The sequence below is a fragment of the Poecilia reticulata genome, chromosome 17 (genome assembly GCF_904066995.2).
Source record: "Poecilia reticulata chromosome 17, P_reticulata-male-v2, whole genome shotgun sequence".
In the NCBI taxonomy this organism is placed as follows: Eukaryota; Metazoa; Chordata; class Actinopteri; order Cyprinodontiformes; family Poeciliidae; genus Poecilia; species Poecilia reticulata.
In genome coordinates, this window is record NC_088846.1 from 31,687,495 (window position 1) to 31,705,245 (window position 17,751).

A 17,751-nucleotide genomic window follows, 5' to 3' on the forward strand; every position below is an offset into this window, starting at 1 on the left:
TGCAGCAGCAGTCAGACTTCAGGAGCAGCTGGGCTGCAGCAGCAGCCGGGCTGCAGGAACCGTCCAGAACTTTAAACTGGTTCTTGGTTTCATTCTTTTTCTGCTGGTGGAAAATATCAGCTTCTTCATTTGGAAACATTTGTTTTTCCTTCTCCAAATCGACCAGAGTGTGAAAACGTCTGGACACATTTCCTGTCAGGTTAACTTCTGGACTTTGACTACACCACTCCAAGATAACTGTCCTGGTGAAACCAGAACTTTGACTAGGACTCACAGTGATGCTGCAGATTTTCAGTTTTCCATTAAACCTGAAGGTTTCGGATAAAAACTTGATCTTCCTCCTCCTCACTGGACATTAAAGTAAATGAAATAATCCTGTGTTCCTCAGCGTTGGTTCACGACACTGACCAGCAGAGGGAGCAATGTCTTGCTCCCTCTGCTGGTCAGTGTCGTGAACTGCAGCCTTTCTGCAGTTTTCCCTGGAGGCCTGGTGTTTCTTACAGCGAGCTGCTGCTGCAGGTGGTGAAGGATCTGAATTATTCTGAACTCTCCAAGCCGCCGGCCGGCTGCCAGCAGCTGCTGCTCAGAGGGGAGAAAATGGCCTAGTTGAATCCTCTGACCGCCGGTGTGTGTGTGTGACTCTGAGAAAGTTTGACGGTTTCATTCTGCACGGCTGAAACGCGGTCAGATCTCCTCCTTTACAGAGATTCTGCTGAGGGTTGAGAAGTTTCTGCTGGATTTTAAGGTTTTCTTTTCCTGCTCGTGTTGCTGCAGCCGCCGTGTTGCTGCAGCCGCCGTGTGGGACGCTCTGCAGCATCATGGCAGCTCTCAGGAGGTTTCTGCTGCTTCATCGCCTCCGGTTAATCACCTGCGTCTCTGCAGCTTCTCTCCTCATCCTCTTCAGCCGAGGTTGGTCCATCAAAACTTCTGATACTTATTTAAAAATAATAAAATCGTGTTTTAGTGAATGTTCACTTTCTATCTGTGCGGGAAAAAAACTGTTTTTAGAATATTTATGCATGAATGTAACGGCAGAAAATAATTAGAACTATAACGCTCTGGTTGTAGTTCTCATGTTTTCTGAATCCCATCTGTAAAAAACTTGTATAAATCTTTATAAAAGCTGTAAACTTTGTTTCTGAACAGATTTCAGCAGCAGGATGAAAGACGAGCGACACAAGAGAGACTTTAATAATTTCTCAGGTATTTTTTCTCTTTCAAAAACACTTTATTACAAATTTCTGCTGATAAATTTCTAACTTTAGACACAAATTAGTAAATAAATTATAATAACTGACCATCACAAAATGAGCAATACTGTCATGTAATGAAAAATAAACTTTATATTTCTTTCAGTTTTCATTAATGTTTCTGTAAAATATTAAATTAAGGTCAGAAAACGGATGAAGCTCAAAGTTTCCTGATGGATGAGAAGAACTTTCTAGAACTTACAGGATTATAAAACACTTTTACAAACTGTTTCTGAACTCTGGAGTTTTTCTGCACAACTTAACGGACATATTATGGGATGTAGAAGGTTCTGCAGGACACTTTCCACAATCTGGATACTTTCCCAGAACGTTTTGCAGAACTTTCTGATTGTTTGCATGGATTCACACAGATTGTTTTCTGTAAACTACAGAAACCTGAAGGTCAGAACGACGACGGCGCTGCTCTGGATTTATTGGATGTTTTCCAGATTTCACAACGTACAGCTGATTTTCAAGGCACTTCAAAGGTTTTCTAGAACATACACAGTAAAAATGCCGGAGTTAAATTAACACCCAAAAGTGTCTGTATGTGTCCAAGTCAGCTGGTGTTAAATTTAACGATACAGAGAGTCACGTTAACATTTACAACGGTGTTAGTGTTAAAATATATTAAAAGTAACACCAGTGTAGTGTTGATCGTAAAACATAATATGGTGTCAAAAAGTAAATAATTGATCCACAAGGTGTCAATATCAATCAAATCCAGTGGAAAATATTCAAAACAATACACAGAAATGAAAAGTTTAACTTTAATTAAACCCATTTCAGAATTAGAGATCAATGTTAATTTAACAAAAAAATGGGTGTCAATCTTTTAACACTTTTAAAAGTGTTACTTTAACACCTGCTGACTTGGACACATATCGACACTTCTGGGTGTTAATTCAACACCAACATTTTTACTGTGTACATTGTGTTTTCCTGAAAGTTTAGACTCTTTCCCAGAACAAGCAGATAAAACAACCTTAAGACGAAGACTTGGCTGAACACGTCCTGTTGTCTGAGTTGTTTTCATCATCTAAGATAATTTGATTTCTGCTCCATGTCTGTGTCGATGATTCATCTCCATCTCTCTGCTTCACCTCCCAGAAATCCCAGCAGAGAGCGCCGCCATCGACCCCACCGCCATCGACCCCACCGCCATCGACCCCACCGCCATCGACCCCACCGCCATCGACCCCACCGCCATCGACCCCACCGCCATCGACCCCACCGCCATCGACCCCACCGCCATCGACCCCACCGCCATCGACCCCACCGCCATCGACCTCACCGCCATCGACCTCACCGCCATCGACCCCACCGCCATCGACCCCACCGCCATCGACCCCACCGCCATCGACCCCACCGCCATCGACCCCACCGCCATCGACCTCACCGCCATCGACCTCACCGCCATCGACCTCACCGCCATCGACCCCACCGCCATCGACCTCACCGCCATCGACCTCACGCCGCTGGTCAACACGCTGATCAACTCCAGCCAATCAGGTACGTCGTGGCAGCATCATCACCGCTCCGCCGCTCTGGATCTGTCTCCATCCTTCAGACGCCACTTTGACGGCAGGAGAAGCTTAAAGAAACGTAGATGTTGGTGTGAAACATGGAATCCAGTCAGGTTGAGCTCGGGACAAACCAGTCTGTCCGTCTGATGAAATCCTGACAGACTGGATGCGGCTCTGATGGAGGAAATTAGATTCTAACCTTCATATCTGAATAAAATGTCTGAATAAAATATTCCTCACTGTCTGACGTTAAATCAGACCAAAGATTTATTCTTCTAGGTTTGTGAATTATTGAAACTGGAACATTTTTAGAGATTTTTTTTGCTACACTTCTTTGAATTTAAATATTTATCTGGTCAGCATCAGGGATAATTGACCTTTGACCTGAAGGACTTGGGTCAAACCTTCAGGTCAGACTGTTTTGGGTCTGAACCGTGAGCAGGAGCCACACCTGCAGCGCACGGCCCTCCGGTTTGATAAAATAAATCAGCATGTGAGGATCTTCCTCTGGACGTGTTTCCAGATGCCTGGCAGCATTTCTCTGTTCAGACTGTAGGACATGATGTCCAACCATCACCTGCTGAGGATGGAGACGCGTCACGGTGCAAATGGGCAGGTGGAGCCAAAGAGCCAGAAGCTGCTGAAGCTGCTGAAGATGAAACTGAAGCTGATGAAGCTGAAACTGGTGAAGCTGAAACTGGTGAAGCTGAAACTGGTGAAGATGAAGCTGGTGAAGATGAAACTGAAGCTGATGAAGCTGAAACTGGTGAAGCTGAAACTGGTGAAGCTGAAACTGGTGAAGATGAAGCTGGTGAAGATGAAACTGGTGAAGCTGAAACTGGTGAAGATGAAGCTGGTGAAGATGAAACTGGTGAAGCTGAAACTGGTGAAGATGAAGCTGGTGAAGATGAAACTGAAGCTGCTGAAGATGAAGCTGATGAAGCTGAAACTGGTGAAGCTGAAACTGGTGAAGATGAAGCTGGTGAAGCTGAAACTGGTGAAGCTGAAACTGGTGAAGATGAAGCTGGTGAAGATGAAACTGAAGCTGATGAAGCTGAAACTGGTGAAGCTGAAACTGGTGAAGCTGAAACTGGTGAAGATGAAGCTGGTGAAGATGAAACTGGTGAAGCTGAAACTGGTGAAGATGAAGCTGGTGAAGATGAAACTGAAGCTGCTGAAGATGAAGCTGATGAAGCTGAAACTGGTGAAGCTGAAGCTGGTGAAGATGAAGCTGGTGAAGCCGAAACTGATGAAGATGAAACTGGTGAAGCTGAAACTGATGAAGATGAAGCTGGTGAAGATGAAACTGAAGCTGCTGAAGATGAAGCTGATGAAGCTGAAACTGGTGAAGATGAAACTGATGAAGATGAAGCTGATGAAGATGAAACTGATGAAGATGAAACTGATGAAGATGAAACTGGTGAAGCTGAAACTGATGAAGCTGATCATCATCCTGTCCTGAAAAGCCGCTGAGGACGAAGGAATCGTTTCTCTAGATCTGGACGTCAAACTCTTTTCCCTCTGAACCAACATCATGAATGTCCTCACAGGTTTGGCCAGAACGCTGATAAAATATGAATTAATCCTTAATGATTTCAGTTTTCAGTCCCTCCAGGTCTTCATGAGTTTAGAGCTGCTTCATGTGATGTGAAATGCGTGTCTTCATGCGTGTTGTTGTGTTTAGTGAAGGTTCTGGTTGCGCTGACCGGCCCGGTGGTGCTGAATGTGTTGCAGGCTCCCGCCAGCTCTTCTCCCTGCTCAGCGTCTCGTCCTACAGCGCTCTGGACCTGCACAAACTCACCCTGCTGGTTTACAACAGTAAATACCATCACGTTTATCAGGCCTGCAGGTGCAAACACTGCCACCTGGTGGAGCCAGTGTGCTACAGCTGCAGTCACATCATTTCATCTTGGTGATGAAGCTAATATTTAATAAAGCATTTCTCTTTGCTGTGTTTTAGTCTCCAGTTTGAAGAGCGTAGAAAGCGGTCTGTTCAGGAGGCGGTTCTGCTACTGCGTCACCAACGACACCAACGACCTGACCGGTGAGAACCCGGCTCCTCCGACCCAAACCTGCAGCTCTTCTCCTCATCAGAACCTTTTCTTCCTAAGATTTCACCGCCATCCTTCTGGACGTGATGGGAAACTCAACCAGCTTCCTGCAGGAGCTGTTCAAGTCGTCCTCCATCCTGTCAGGTGTGAGCAGGACGCCTCAGATTAAACACACTGAGATTAAACAACTCAGATTAAACACACTCAGATTAAACACATTCAGATTAAACACACTCAAATTAAACACTCATTAAACACACTCAGATTAAACACCCTCAGATTAAACAACTCAGATTAAACACCCTCAGATTAAACAGCTCAGATTAAACACACTCAGATTAAACAGCTCAGATTAAACAGATCAGATTAAACACTCAGATTAAAAAGATCAGATTAAACACTCAGATTAAACACTCAGATTAAACACACTCAAATTAAACACACTCAGATTAAACTGCTCAGATTAAACACATTCAGATTAAACACATTCAGATTAAACACATTAAGATTAAACACTCATTAAACACACTCAGATTAAACACCCTCAGATTAAACAACTCAGATTAAACACTCAGATTAAACAGATCAGATTACAAGTACTTTTTATTTGTTTATTAGGACGTTTTTCTACTTTGTGTAAAATTTCTGCACTTTCTTCCCACTGAAGACTCAGACATCTTTAACTTTTTATTAAAGTTTAATAAAAAATTTTTTTATTGAATTTGAAAAAATAAACTTTGCAGGATTTTGTTGTTATTATTCAGTTACTCGGGACTTGAATAGACTTTTTAACAAATACGTTTTTACTCCTCAGTAATTTCTTCTGTTACTTTTAGAGTAAACATATGTTGAAGTTAAACCCAAACAACCCAACAACTGCAGTGAAGGTTTCATGTAACATGCAGTGAGTTTTTTCCAGCTGTAGTTTGTCCAGTATTTTTCTGAATCGTTCTGGTTCTGCCTGGTTCTGGTTCTGCCTGGTTGGAGGGTTTTTGAGCGTGATGGACCTTGGGCCCGTTTCCTCCTGAGGGAGAGCTGAACCAGAGGACATGTTGGTTTGAACTGGTTTGAACCGGTTTGAACTGGTTTGAACTGGTTTGAACTGGTTTGAACAGGTTTGAACTGGTTTGAACCGGTTTGAACTGGTTTGAACAAGTTTGAACTGGGTTGAACCGGTTTGAACTGGGTTGAACCGGTTTGAACTGGGTTGAACTGGTTTGAACTGGGTTGAACCGGTTTGAACTGGGTTGAATCGGTTTGAACTGGGTTGAACTGGTTTGAACCGGTCTGAACTGTTTTGAACTGGTTTAAACCGGTTTGAATCGGTTTGAACTGGTGTGAACAGTTTTGAACTGGTTTAAACCGGTTTGAACCGGTTTGAATCGGTTTGAACTGGTTTAAACTGGTTTGAATCGGGTTGAACTGGTGTGAACTGGTTTGAATCGGTTTGAACTGGTGTGATCTGGTTTGAACTGGTGTGAACTGGTCTGAAATGGTTTGAACTGGGTTGAACTGCTTTAAACTGGTTTGTACTGGTTTGAACCAGCTTGAACTGGGTTGAACTGGTTTGAACTGGGTTGAACTGGTTTGAACTGGGTTGAACTGGTTTGAACCGGTTTGAGCCCGTTTGAACTGGTTTGAACAGGTTTGAACTGGGTTGAACCGGTTTGAACCGGGTCCGTCTGCAGGCCCAGACAGGAGGAAACGTCTGCAGGACAGGAGCTGCAGACGAGACGGTTCAGTCCAAGGAAAACATCCAGGACAAATTCAAGCTCTGCAGAAAAACAGAGCAAATATGTTTAATTTAATGATCAATGAGGAGGGAAGAGCTGATCAAATGTTTCCTCCAACGATCCAGGAATAATTTCCTGGTCGATGATCTGAGGATGATCAGCTTCAGCTGCAGAATATTGATTGATCGGTTTAATCTGGAGCGACTTTGAGGCCATTAAAGTTCAGCGTTCAGCTCTGACTGGGAGCTTTAACCTGTTTAATGTTTGTGTCTCAGTCAGCCAGAGGAACAACTCCGACTGCATCTACATCTGTGTGATGGCGGGGAAGACGGGTAGGTAAAGATCTGCAGCGTGCGGCGACTTCAGCCCAGGATCATAATCCGTCATGTTTCCCCCCTCAGAGTCGTTAAGAAAGAAAAAACATTTTAGTTTCTGTGAAGGAGGAGAATGTTCCCGGAGCCGTTTGTCTGATTGAAGTGCGTTTTGTCCAGGCAGAGAGCTGAGCGGCTTCTGGGACGACGGCTCCGTCACGCCGCTCTTCAACCAGACGATCGTTGAAGGACCAAACAGAGGTTTGTTTAATCTGCTGGGAGATTTAATCCAGAGACTGGAAATAAACTCTGATGCACTAATTATTAACTAAATCAACCTGCTGTTTGGTTCAAACTTAACCGTTTGAAGCAGAGATGATTCTCAAGACCAAGATTTATATTATTTGCTTTTTTAGGAAGAGACTTAAAATTTATTTTTAAAAAAAGAAAAGAAAAAAAAGAAACTTCCCAAATAAACAAGAATTTAATGTTTGGGTTATGGGTTAAAATCAGTTTAGTTTGCTTTTCATATTCCTGAAGGTTTGAATAAATTGTAAAATTAAAAGAACAAATATGGAAAAATCTGCATTTCTAAATTTGTTTATGTTTTATTTACTGAAGTGAATCAAATATTTTAAATAGTTTTACAGAAAAAACTTGTTTTATGTAAAAAAAACTTGAACTGTGTGATTAAAACTGTAAACTTATTATTAATGTAATATAATGTACATTTACTTTGTTTTCTTAGCCAAACCGGCTAACGTAGCATCATGCTAGCTTCTGACGCTGCCAGGTTTAGCTAACGCTAACAGACAGAAATTCAAACGTTTGTTTTCAGATTTATTTCTATAAAATTTAAACTTATTTCTGTTTGATATTAATAATTTTTTGGTCTTTTTCATGCAGCAGTTTCTTCTGTCATGTTTTCACACATAACCTAGCAAACAATAGCAGCTTCATTTCAGTGTATTTTATATCAAACAGGAACATTAACATCTGACCTTTGACCTTTCTGTCTTTTCTTAAAGTGGCCAACATCTCCTCCATTCGACTTCCTGTTGGTGAGCGGACTGCGTCTTAAAAACCAGATTATTCAGCTCTAATCCAGGTGTTAATCTGAACCTCAGGTCAGGTTCCTGATCCTCCAGGTTCTGGTTTGGTTCATTTCACTTTTCAAAAAAGTCCAAATCTGTTTCTCAATAAATCTCCATTATTTGGTTTAAGCTCAGTGGCATCTGCACATTTCACAGCTTTGATTCCTTCACTGCTGTAAAGAATTGGTGACAAAACGCAGCCCTGCGGGACACCAGAGATTAAAACCAGATTATTAGATTTAAATCCATAAAAGCAGGTGTAAAATCCATAAATTGTAAGAAAACTTGTTGCCTTTACACAAACTAGTTTATTCTTTTCAGAGCATAAAGTTCAAAATCACAAAGACAAAACTAACTAACATGTAGCCTACAGCAGGAGATGTGAAAATAAGTCAATAATTAGTGAATATTGATAAAACATACTTGCTTGTGTCGCTCTGTCAGTTAAAAATGGGATAAATGTCTGATAAGTGAAACTATCTGCCAAGTTAGTTTTGTCTTATTTCACATTTTCTGAGATATTTACACAATAAACTAGACAAAAATCCTTTATTAGGATTTTGTTTTGCAGTGTAGCAGGTCATTTCCTGAAACTTTCATGGAAACTACAAAGTATTATCCTGGAAGTTAATATTTGGATTATAAAGTACTTTTACTGGTTGCTCTTAAGGAACATAACGACTCTTTCCCAAAACTTAATGATCATTTCCTGGAAGTTATGAAGTAACAGTTCTGATCAGAGTACAGCCGGGTCCACAAAGGCACTGAAAAGTAATTATTGGTCTTTTAACTTTCACGTTATGCGTCTTTAATCTTAAATTTGAGGCAGAAATCGTTTCATTGCTCATGTTTCCTCCAGCTTCGCCACATCTGAGCAGAACATCGTCAACAACGTTAAAGGTCACGACCTCCGTGGAGGTCACACCGACGTCCTCCAGGCCTCCAGGCTTCACTGCAGGACGTCCATCAACTGAGACGCCAAACATCAGGACGAGTCAAAGTGTCTCAACTCCACAGATCAGGACAGCAGGAGCAGCAGAGGCGACATCAGCTGGAACCACGAGACGACCGACCAGCAGCGCTGCTGCAGCTCCGCCTGCAGCCGCAGCCACATCTGCAGCTGCAGGCACAGCCACAGCTCCAGCTCCAGCTCTGCATGCGGACACAGCCCGACCTCCTGCAGCCACATTTGCAGCCGCAGGCGTAACCGCAGCTCCAGCTCCAGCTCTGCCTGCAGCCACAGCCCGACCTCCTGCAGCCACATTTGCAGCCGCAGGCATAACCGCAGCTCCAGCTCTGCCTGAGGTCACAGCCCGACCTCCTGCAGCCGCATCTGCAGCTGCAGGCGGAGCCACAGGCGTAGCCACAGCCGCAGCTCCAGCTCCAGCTCTGCATGCGGTCACAGCCCGACCTCCTGCAGCCGCATCTGCAGCTGCAGGCGGAGCCACAGGCGTAGCCACAGCCGCAGCTCCAGCTCCAGCTCTGCATGCGGTCACAGCCCGACCTCCTGCAGCCACATCTGCAGCTGCAGGCACAGCCACAGGTGTAACCGCAGCCTCAGCTCCAGCTCCGCCTGCATTCACAGCCCAACTTCCTGCAGCCGCAGGCATAACCGCAGCTCCAGCTCTGCCTGCAGCCACAGCCCGACCTCCTGCAGCCACATTTGCAGCCGCAATCACAGCCGCAGCCATAAACGCAACCGCAGCTCCAGCTCCGCCTGCAGCCACAGCCGCCCTGAAATCACCTGACAGCCTGGTGGATACGAGCATTTCTCCAACATCTCCTCTACAAACGACCTTCACTGGACCTTCAACCCTCCGACCTGCAGAGACGACGCCAAGCAGCAGAGATACAACATCTGACCGGGCTGGAGAAACGGAGAGACCAGGTAAACACTGACCAGGTAAACACTGAGCAGGTAAACACTGACCAGGTAAACACTGACCAGGTAAACACTGACTAGGTAAACACTGACCAGGTAAACACTGACCAGGTAAACACTGACCAGGTAAACACTGACTAGATAAACACTGACCAGGTAAACACTGACCAGGTAAACACTGACTAGATAAACACTGACCAGGTAAACACTGACCAGGTAAACACTGACCAGGTAAACACTGACCAGGTAAACACTGACCAGGTTTCTGAGGAGGAAGCCGATCAGCTGCAGCTGTTTTATGATGGGAGGAAGTTCTTAAAATCAAACATTTTAAAGCTAAAAGGTCACTGAGTTGGAACTAAATACTTAGTTTTCATGCTAAATATTTATTTTCCAAACTAAACGAGTAGGTCTGAGCTAAATATTCAGCTAATATTAAAATGTTTCTCACAAAAATAATCGATGGATGGATGAACAGTCATAAAAGTCTTAAACCTGCATATTAGCTAAATATTTAGCTTGGACATAAATATTTAGTTTCTAACCCAGAATGGAATAGTTAGCTCAGCTGCTAAATATTAGATTAAAAAATAAAGATTTAGTTTTTAAAGTAAACATTTACTCTGATTTAAACATTTAGTTGAGAACTAAATGTCTCCTTTTCAAACTAAATATTTAGCTTCCTGACTAAATGTCTCATTGAAATATTTAGTTTCTGACATGATGAAAATGTGACTTTGGAAAATGAAACCCACATTTTTCTTTATAACAGGTTAAATAAACCAGGTTTTAATTTTTAAAGATTCATAACCTGTTGGATTTCCAGGCAGCTGAAAATGTTTCCTGATTTATTTCCATTTCATGTTTTTCCTCCAAATCAGAGCAAAAACTAACGTTTCACCTCTTCAGCATCTTCACTGCTGGAATAACGAGGAACTTGTTCTGCAGTGACTTCGTCTCCTCTGACGTAAAACAAACACTAAATACGTTTTATTTGTCACATTGAGACAAAACAGACTCATGACTCTGACTGATATGAGGCATCGTCATGCTGCTGTCCGGTACCGCTCGGCCCGCTCGACCCGAACGGAGCAGCACCAGAACCGTCCGCCAGTCATTTCTGGGCTCATCGACGGCGTCTGATTCAGTTTGAGGCTGACGGAGGGGGGTGGAGGGGGGGTGGAGGTGCTGCAGATGGAGGAGGCAGAGCCGGAGACGGTCGCCATGGCAACAGGAGGTGCAGCCCTTCTCTATGGAGGAGATTTAACACAGAACAGCATCAACACTTAAAGAGGAATAATTAATAAATATCTGCATTTTTTTTAGCTTTACATAAATACCAATTGTTTATTTTAATTTTAAGGATTTTGTGGTTTTTTTAATGCCAATTTTTCTTTGAAATCTGTTTTTTGTTTTATTTATCAAGGTAATTTATTTTAAAAATTCACTCTAAAGTTATCTTTGTTTTTTTTTTAATATATTTAAAAGACAAAAGATTTAAAATGTTAAATCTGGAGTTCAGGGTGAATCTTGGCTTTGTCCGCAGTTCTCACCTGAACCACTAGATGGCGGTAACGTCACACCGTCCAGCTTCCCTTCATCACCGTGACTTTTGCCTAGCAACAGGCGGAGCTGCAGCAGCCTGCGCAGTTTGTCTTTAGTTTGCAGTAAAATGAGCTTTTAGCTGCGCAAGTTGCTGCGGGCAGAAAACACGAACCACGATCTGATGATCGATCGGCTCCGATCAGCTGGGAGGGAAAACTGAGAGGGTTGATCAGATCAGATCTGATCAGATCAGATCAGAACTGATCTGATCTGATCTGGGGAATAGATGCAGGTCAGGTTTATATTCATGTTGATTCCTTTGTCAAAGGTTTGATGATGGAGCAAAATGACAGAAACACATGAACATGTTCAGAGGAATCACAGGAACTGGTTCACCAGCGGGAGGTGATTCAGTCCTTTGGTTCAGGTGTGTTGAACCTCCACAAGCTGCTGGAGGGAGAAAAATTAGTTCATTTCCACCAAATAATCTCTGAAGTTTTCTCGGAAGAAAAAAGGAATTTCTGAGTTTGAATTTTTTTTTTAATTTTAAGATTAATCTCAGAAATGTTTTAGGAATAAAAACATTAAACGAGTTTGAGTTTGAAAAGTTACAAATTTTCTAGAAAAACTTTGAAATAAAAAAAAAATTCAAGAATGTTTTTAGTTTTTCTTGAGTAAATTTGTGAGATTAATCTCAAAACTTCAGATTTTGTTTTCTAGAAAACGTTTCTGCGTCATTAATGTGTGTCAGTGGTTCCATCAGGCAGTGACCAAAGCGCCTGACGGCCGGTGAGAACAGAGGGAGGCTGAGCAGAGGAAGCCTTGGATCAGCATCACGATCCAAAGCAAACAAGTCAGAAAGTTAAAAATAAACCAAGGTTTTGGTGTGGCCTAGTCAAAGTCATGGCTTTAAGCTGGAGTGAAAAGATCTAAAGCAAACTGTTTTTGTCCTAATCTGCTCCAATGTACCTGAATAAAAACTTTTCTGCAAACCAGAGGGTCAAAATTTCTCCACAGATTTAAAGATTCATCTATAATTAAAGATTTATCCATAATTAGTGGATAAAAAAATTTAAAATAATTTACTGAGTTAATCTTCACCTACATTTGATCTGAATCGGCTCCTTCCTGCAGTGTGAGCTTCTAAATGTCTCATTAGTTTTGTTTAAATCTGTTTTATGCTAATGAGCAGCGGTTGCTCCTCTAACGGATTAACGACGTTTGTAACCAAGAATCTCCTGATTTGAATTTAAACGTCGATGCAGCAGGAAACGTTTTCCTCCCAGAGATTAATTATGTTTGCTCGGATTTCACCTTTTGCTTGTTGGTTTCTAATCTGTAATCAGGCAGCAGATAGAGACGCAGACCTCAGGGACTGTGGATGTACTGAGTCTCTGACTGAAGTGACCTTTGACCCTGTCTCTCGAGAGGCTGTCTCTGGAGGAGGCCGGAGCCTGGCAGCGAAGCGGAGACGCTCGGCGAGCTGAAGCTGCAGCCCTGCGTCCTGGAGCTCTGCCGGTTCTTCTCCCAGTGCCTCTGCAGGCCGCTGAGCCGGACGACGCGCTCCAAAAGGTTTACACACGTCACTCCGCCGCCGCCCCCTTCTGGCCAGGCTGCTGAATTACCCATCATTGGTTCAGATTGAAACTCAAACACTGAGGGGAAGGTCTAAGGATAAAAACTGTTTTTGGTTTGCGACTAAAAGCAGTTTTTACAGATATTCTGGAGTCGTTGCAGCTGGTTGAGCAACAGGAATAATAATCCCAACAAGGGAACCATAATCTGAGATAAACACACAGAACGTGTTTATTGGCTGGTCAGGAGAAACGGAGAAAGATTGACTGAAACGTTTCCAAAACCAGACTGATTGTCTCAGGTGGAGGTCGGAACGTAGGCAGACCGGGAACTGGAGAACTTTGGGTCAGTTTTCCTCCAGAAAAGAGTTTGATGGTTTGGTCTGGTTTGGTTTGGTCTGGTTTGGTTTGGTCTGGTTTAGTCTGGTTTGGTCTGGTTTGGTTTGGTTTGGTTTAGTCTGGTTTAGTCTGGTTTGGTTTAGTCTGGTTTAGTCTGGTTTGGTTTGGTTTGATCTGTTTTTGTCTGATCTGGTCTGGTTTGGTTTGGTCTGGTTTAGTCTGGTTTGGTCTGGTCTGGTTTGGTCTGGTTTAGTCTGGTTTGGTTTAGTCTGGTTTAGTCTGGTTTGGTCTGGTTTGGTCTGGTTTAGTCTGGTTTGGTTTAGTCTGGTTTAGTCTGGTTTGGTCTGGTTTAGTCTGTTTTGGTTTAGTCTGGTTTGGTCTGGTTTGGTTTGGTTTGGTCTGGTCTGGTTTGATCTGTTTTTGTCTGATCTGGTCTGGTTTGGTTTGGTCTGGTTTAGTCTGGTTTGGTCTGGTTTGGTTTGGTTTGGTTTAGTCTGGTTTGGTTTGGTTTGGTTTGGTCTGGTTTGGTTTGGTTTGGTCTGGTTTAGTCTGGTTTGGTCTGGTTTGGTTTGGTCTGGTCTGGTTTGATCTGTTTTTGTCTGATCTGGTCTGGTTTGGTTTGGTCTGGTTTAGTCTGGTTTGGTCTGGTTTGGTTTGGTTTAGTCTGGTTTGGTTTGGTTTGGTTTGGTCTGGTTTGGTCTGGTTTGGTCTGGTCTGGTTTGATCTGTTTTTGTCTGATCTGGTCTGGTTTGGTCTGGTTTGGTTTGGTCTGGTTTGGTCTGGTTTGGTCTGGTTTGGTCTGGTTTGGTTTGATCTGTTTTTGTCTGATCTGGTCTGGTTTGGTTTGGTCTGGTTTGGTCTGGTTTGGTTTGGTCTGGTCTGGTTTGATCTGTTTTTGTCTGATCTGGTCTGGTTTGGTTTGGTCTGGTTTGGTTTGGTTTGGTTTGGTTTGGTTTGGTTTGGTTTGGTTTAGTCTGGTTTGGTTTGGTTTGGTCTGGTTTGGTTTGATCTGTTTTTGTCTGATCTGGTCTGGTTTGGTCTGGTTTGGTTTGGTCTGGTTTAGTTTGGTCTGCTGTGGTCTGGTTTGATCCGTTTTTGTCTGGTCTGGTTTGGTTTGGTCTGGTTTAGTCTGGTTTGGTTTGGTCTGGTTTGGTTTGGTTTGGTCTGGTCTGGTTTGGTCTGGTTTGGTTTGGTTTGGTCTGGTTTGGTTTGGTTTGGTCTGGTTTGGTCTGGTTTGGTCTGGTTTGGTTTGGTCTGGTTTGATCTGTTTTTGTCTGATCTGGTCTGGTTTGGTTTGGTCTGGTTTAGTCTGGTTTGGTTTGGTCTGGTTTAGTCTGGTTTGGTTTGGTCTGGTTTGGTCTGGTTTAGTCTGGTTTGGTTTGGTCTGGTTTGGTCTGGTTTAGTCTGGTTTGGTCTGGTTTGGTCTGGTCTGGTTTGATCTGTTTTTGTCTGATCTGGTCTGGTTTGGTCTAGTTTGGTTTAATCTGGTTTAGTTTGGTCTGCTGTGGTCTGGTTTGGTCTGGTTTGGTTTGGTAAATCATATGATCATCTTCTTGCTGTGGGTCGGCTCGACTTGGATCAGAACTTCATTCTGGGTCGTTGTTGACTTTAACTGTTCGAGAAGCTTTGATCGCCACCTGCTGGACCTGGAGGGTTTTCCACTGGGAGGAAACCTTCAGGTAGATCCAGAACTCTCTGGATGTACCCGTTACCATGGCGACCCAAACTGATAAACTGGTTTAGGAGAAACTGGAGATGCAACCAGGCTGGTGTCACAGTGAGGGGAGGAAAAGGTCTGACTTCAGCTCTCCTGAAGTCACTGAAAGTCGTTTCTGATTTTCAGTGACTTCCTCATGTTTTCATCCCCGTCGTTCTTCACTTTCCACCAAGATGAATGTTTTATTTCTGAGTGTTTTATTTCTGTTTGCTCTGACAGATACTGTGACGACAGCTTCCTGTGGTACGAGGAGCACACCTTCGAGGTGTGCCGACGAGTCAAGAGAGTTTCCTTCTCCAGAAGTAAGTGACTGTAGATCCTAACCCCATCCCATGTCAGTTCATTAGACATTATTGCTAATCATTTAATATTTCATAACATCAAAACAGGATATAACTGTTGGTTTGTGGAGTTTTTTGTTTGTCTTTTATATTTGAATGGAAACGATGTAAATCCATCTGTAAAAAGTGTCAAATAAATAAAGTTACATCTACAGAGAGTCCCTTTAAGTGAAAACCTCTTAGGGGGTTTTCTCATTAAGCGCTAATGAACTCCGCCGAATCAGTGGTGTTACTATGGCAACCGGGATCTTCATTAAACGTTTAGGATCAAAGTTTCTCTTGGTCTTTGACGCAGCAGAAGGGGGTTTTCCAGGTCGGCTCTGGTCCATCATGGTGTTTCCGTCGGTTCCTGCTCTGAAGTTCTTCCTCTGGGGTCGGGTTCCCGGCTCTGACCTTCTCGGTTCTCCTCCTCAGATCTGAAGCAGAGATGCTTGTCTAAGATGTGCAACAAACTGTGACCCGACAGGAAGCGGCGGAAACAAAGAGCCGCTCATCTTCCAACAACAGCTGGAAGCTGCTGGCGATTCACAAAACGTGCAGTTTGCACCTTTTATCTGGATATTAATCACTAATCCGCCATGCAAAATGTATATAAAGTTTATTTAAGAGAAGAAGCTAGTTTTAAGACATTAGTCTGTATCGGTTGCCTCTGTTTACAGTTTGCTTTAGTCCGACCTTTAATCCATGTGACTTTTAACTATTTGATTTGTTCTTCATGTTTAAAAAGTTAAATGGCTGTTTAATGTCATGAAGAAGAAAAATGATGAATAATCTCAGTTTTTTACTCTTAATCTGATGAACATCCTGCATAATTCAGTTGGAAAACAAACAAATTTCAGAAGAAAATTCAGTTTCTGTTGAGGATTTGAAGTGTGAGCGTCTCATCTATGCAGGTTCATCAGATCCAATGTTTTCAGAGGATTTTACCCATAAAAGACAGAAACAAGCAGAGAAACTGTCTCCAGCAGCAGGAAGCCGGAGATCTCAGCACTTTAAAACCTTCCAGATCCATAACCTGGTTTCTGACGTCAGGAAGTCGCTGTGATAATCAGGCTTTTAATTCATGAAATATTCTTGTTTAGTAACATTTCTACAGTCTTATTAAAGTATTTAACATATTTCAAACTGTTTGATCGGCTTTTTTTTAAAAAGATTTCCATGAAGTTGGAACATTTTTCATGTTTTATGAGGCCAGAACTCTGTGGCTCTTTGTCCAGTTTGGGAATTTAAGGCTTTATTTATTCAGGAAGCAGAGCTGGTAGCAAGTTTTTAAGGTTTTCATCTCGAAAGGAGTAAAATTATTCCTGGACACGTCGAGGGAAGTGAGGAACAAATCTGGATCTTAACTGTTTTCTAGAAGGAGCAGCAATATTCCCATAGAGCTGTTTGCCAATCAGTTCATCCTTATTTATGGGTGAAAACGTCCTTCGGGCCTCTGGGATTCTGAGATTCAGACCTGATGATGGATCCAAACTTTCCTTCGTTTTCATCCAGCAGCTCTGAGGGAATCGTTGGCACTAAAAGTTCATTATTTCTCTCATCCACTAAACATTTATTTTTGCCTGTTTCCATAGATTGAGTTAAATAAATGATAAATGTAAATAAAGCCGTTTTGATGTTGGAGACGTTTCTACTTTGGATCTTAGAAACGGGTCAGATTTTCATGAAAAGCCTTCAGATGTTCTGTCTCACCTGGATCTTCTCACCTGTCCGACTCAAAGCTTCGGTATCGGCCTGCTGCTCCGGCCCTTCCCTCCTTCCTGTTTGCACTCATTGATCCGAACTCCCTGGAGGATCAGATGAGACCCGTTTGATCCTCCCGGGTCACAGATCCAGAACCCTGCTGGACAAAGGCGGCTCTGTGGATCCCCCTGCTGGACCCCGCCTGCATTTATAAAAAACATACCTGAGCGGGAACCGGACCTCTGCTCAGGTGTCACCGGGTAGCCGGTAAGAGCTGGGGGCTCCTTCCTCCTCCTCCTCCTCCTCCTCCTCCTCCTCCTCCTCCTCCTCCTCCTCCTCCTCCTCCTCCTGCTCCTCCAGAAGCTGAGGGAACACAGAACCTGACCCACTTTGGCTGGAGGCAGCAGAGCGAAGGAACAAACTCCAATGTCTGCAGCTGGAACACAAACAAGCTAAAACCTTACAGTTTGTTTGACAGATGCATTAAATGGATGTTAATATTGTTGTTTTCCTGCTAAATAAACACGTTCTGTGAATATTCAGGCTGATATTTAACATTAGGCTGGTTTTTAGCTGAAGGAGGTTCCTGCAGATCCTCTGGATGCTTCTGTCCTTGGATTCATGTGGAGGTCGGCTGAAAACAGGCAGACGAGGTCGAGTCGGAGCAGCTGGAAGAAAACAAACCAATGAACTACAGGAGAACTT

At 43.1% G+C, this 17,751-nt stretch overlaps 1 protein-coding gene across 1 annotated transcript; it reads left to right on the forward strand.

The window, feature by feature from the left end:
- Positions 1–439: 439 nt before the first annotated feature.
- Positions 440–16,488, forward strand: hhla1 (HHLA1 neighbor of OC90). The gene is made up of 13 exons (XM_081598523.1): positions 440–683; positions 775–909; positions 1,147–1,203; positions 2,361–2,762; positions 4,511–4,594; positions 4,737–4,971; positions 6,836–6,892; positions 7,056–7,132; positions 7,900–7,932; positions 8,825–9,853; positions 12,823–12,964; positions 15,242–15,324; positions 15,778–16,488. The coding sequence occupies exons 2-13, from the start codon at positions 819–821 to the stop codon at positions 15,819–15,821; spliced, it is 2,334 nt and encodes a 777-aa protein (XP_081454649.1). The 5' UTR covers positions 440–683; positions 775–818; the 3' UTR covers positions 15,822–16,488.
- Positions 16,489–17,751: the final 1,263 nt, after the last annotated feature.

Excerpts from the sequence above, each read along its gene's own strand:
- hhla1 (XM_081598523.1), top strand. The coding sequence starts at position 819 with ATGGCAGCTCTCAGGAGGTTTCTGCTGCTTCATCGCCTCCGGTTAATC. Across the intron at positions 12,965-15,241 it reads CGGACGACGCGCTCCAAAAG|ATACTGTGACGACAGCTTCC; the intron begins GTTTACACACGT and ends TTGCTCTGACAG. Across the intron at positions 15,325-15,777 it reads GAGAGTTTCCTTCTCCAGAA|ATCTGAAGCAGAGATGCTTG; the intron begins GTAAGTGACTGT and ends TCTCCTCCTCAG.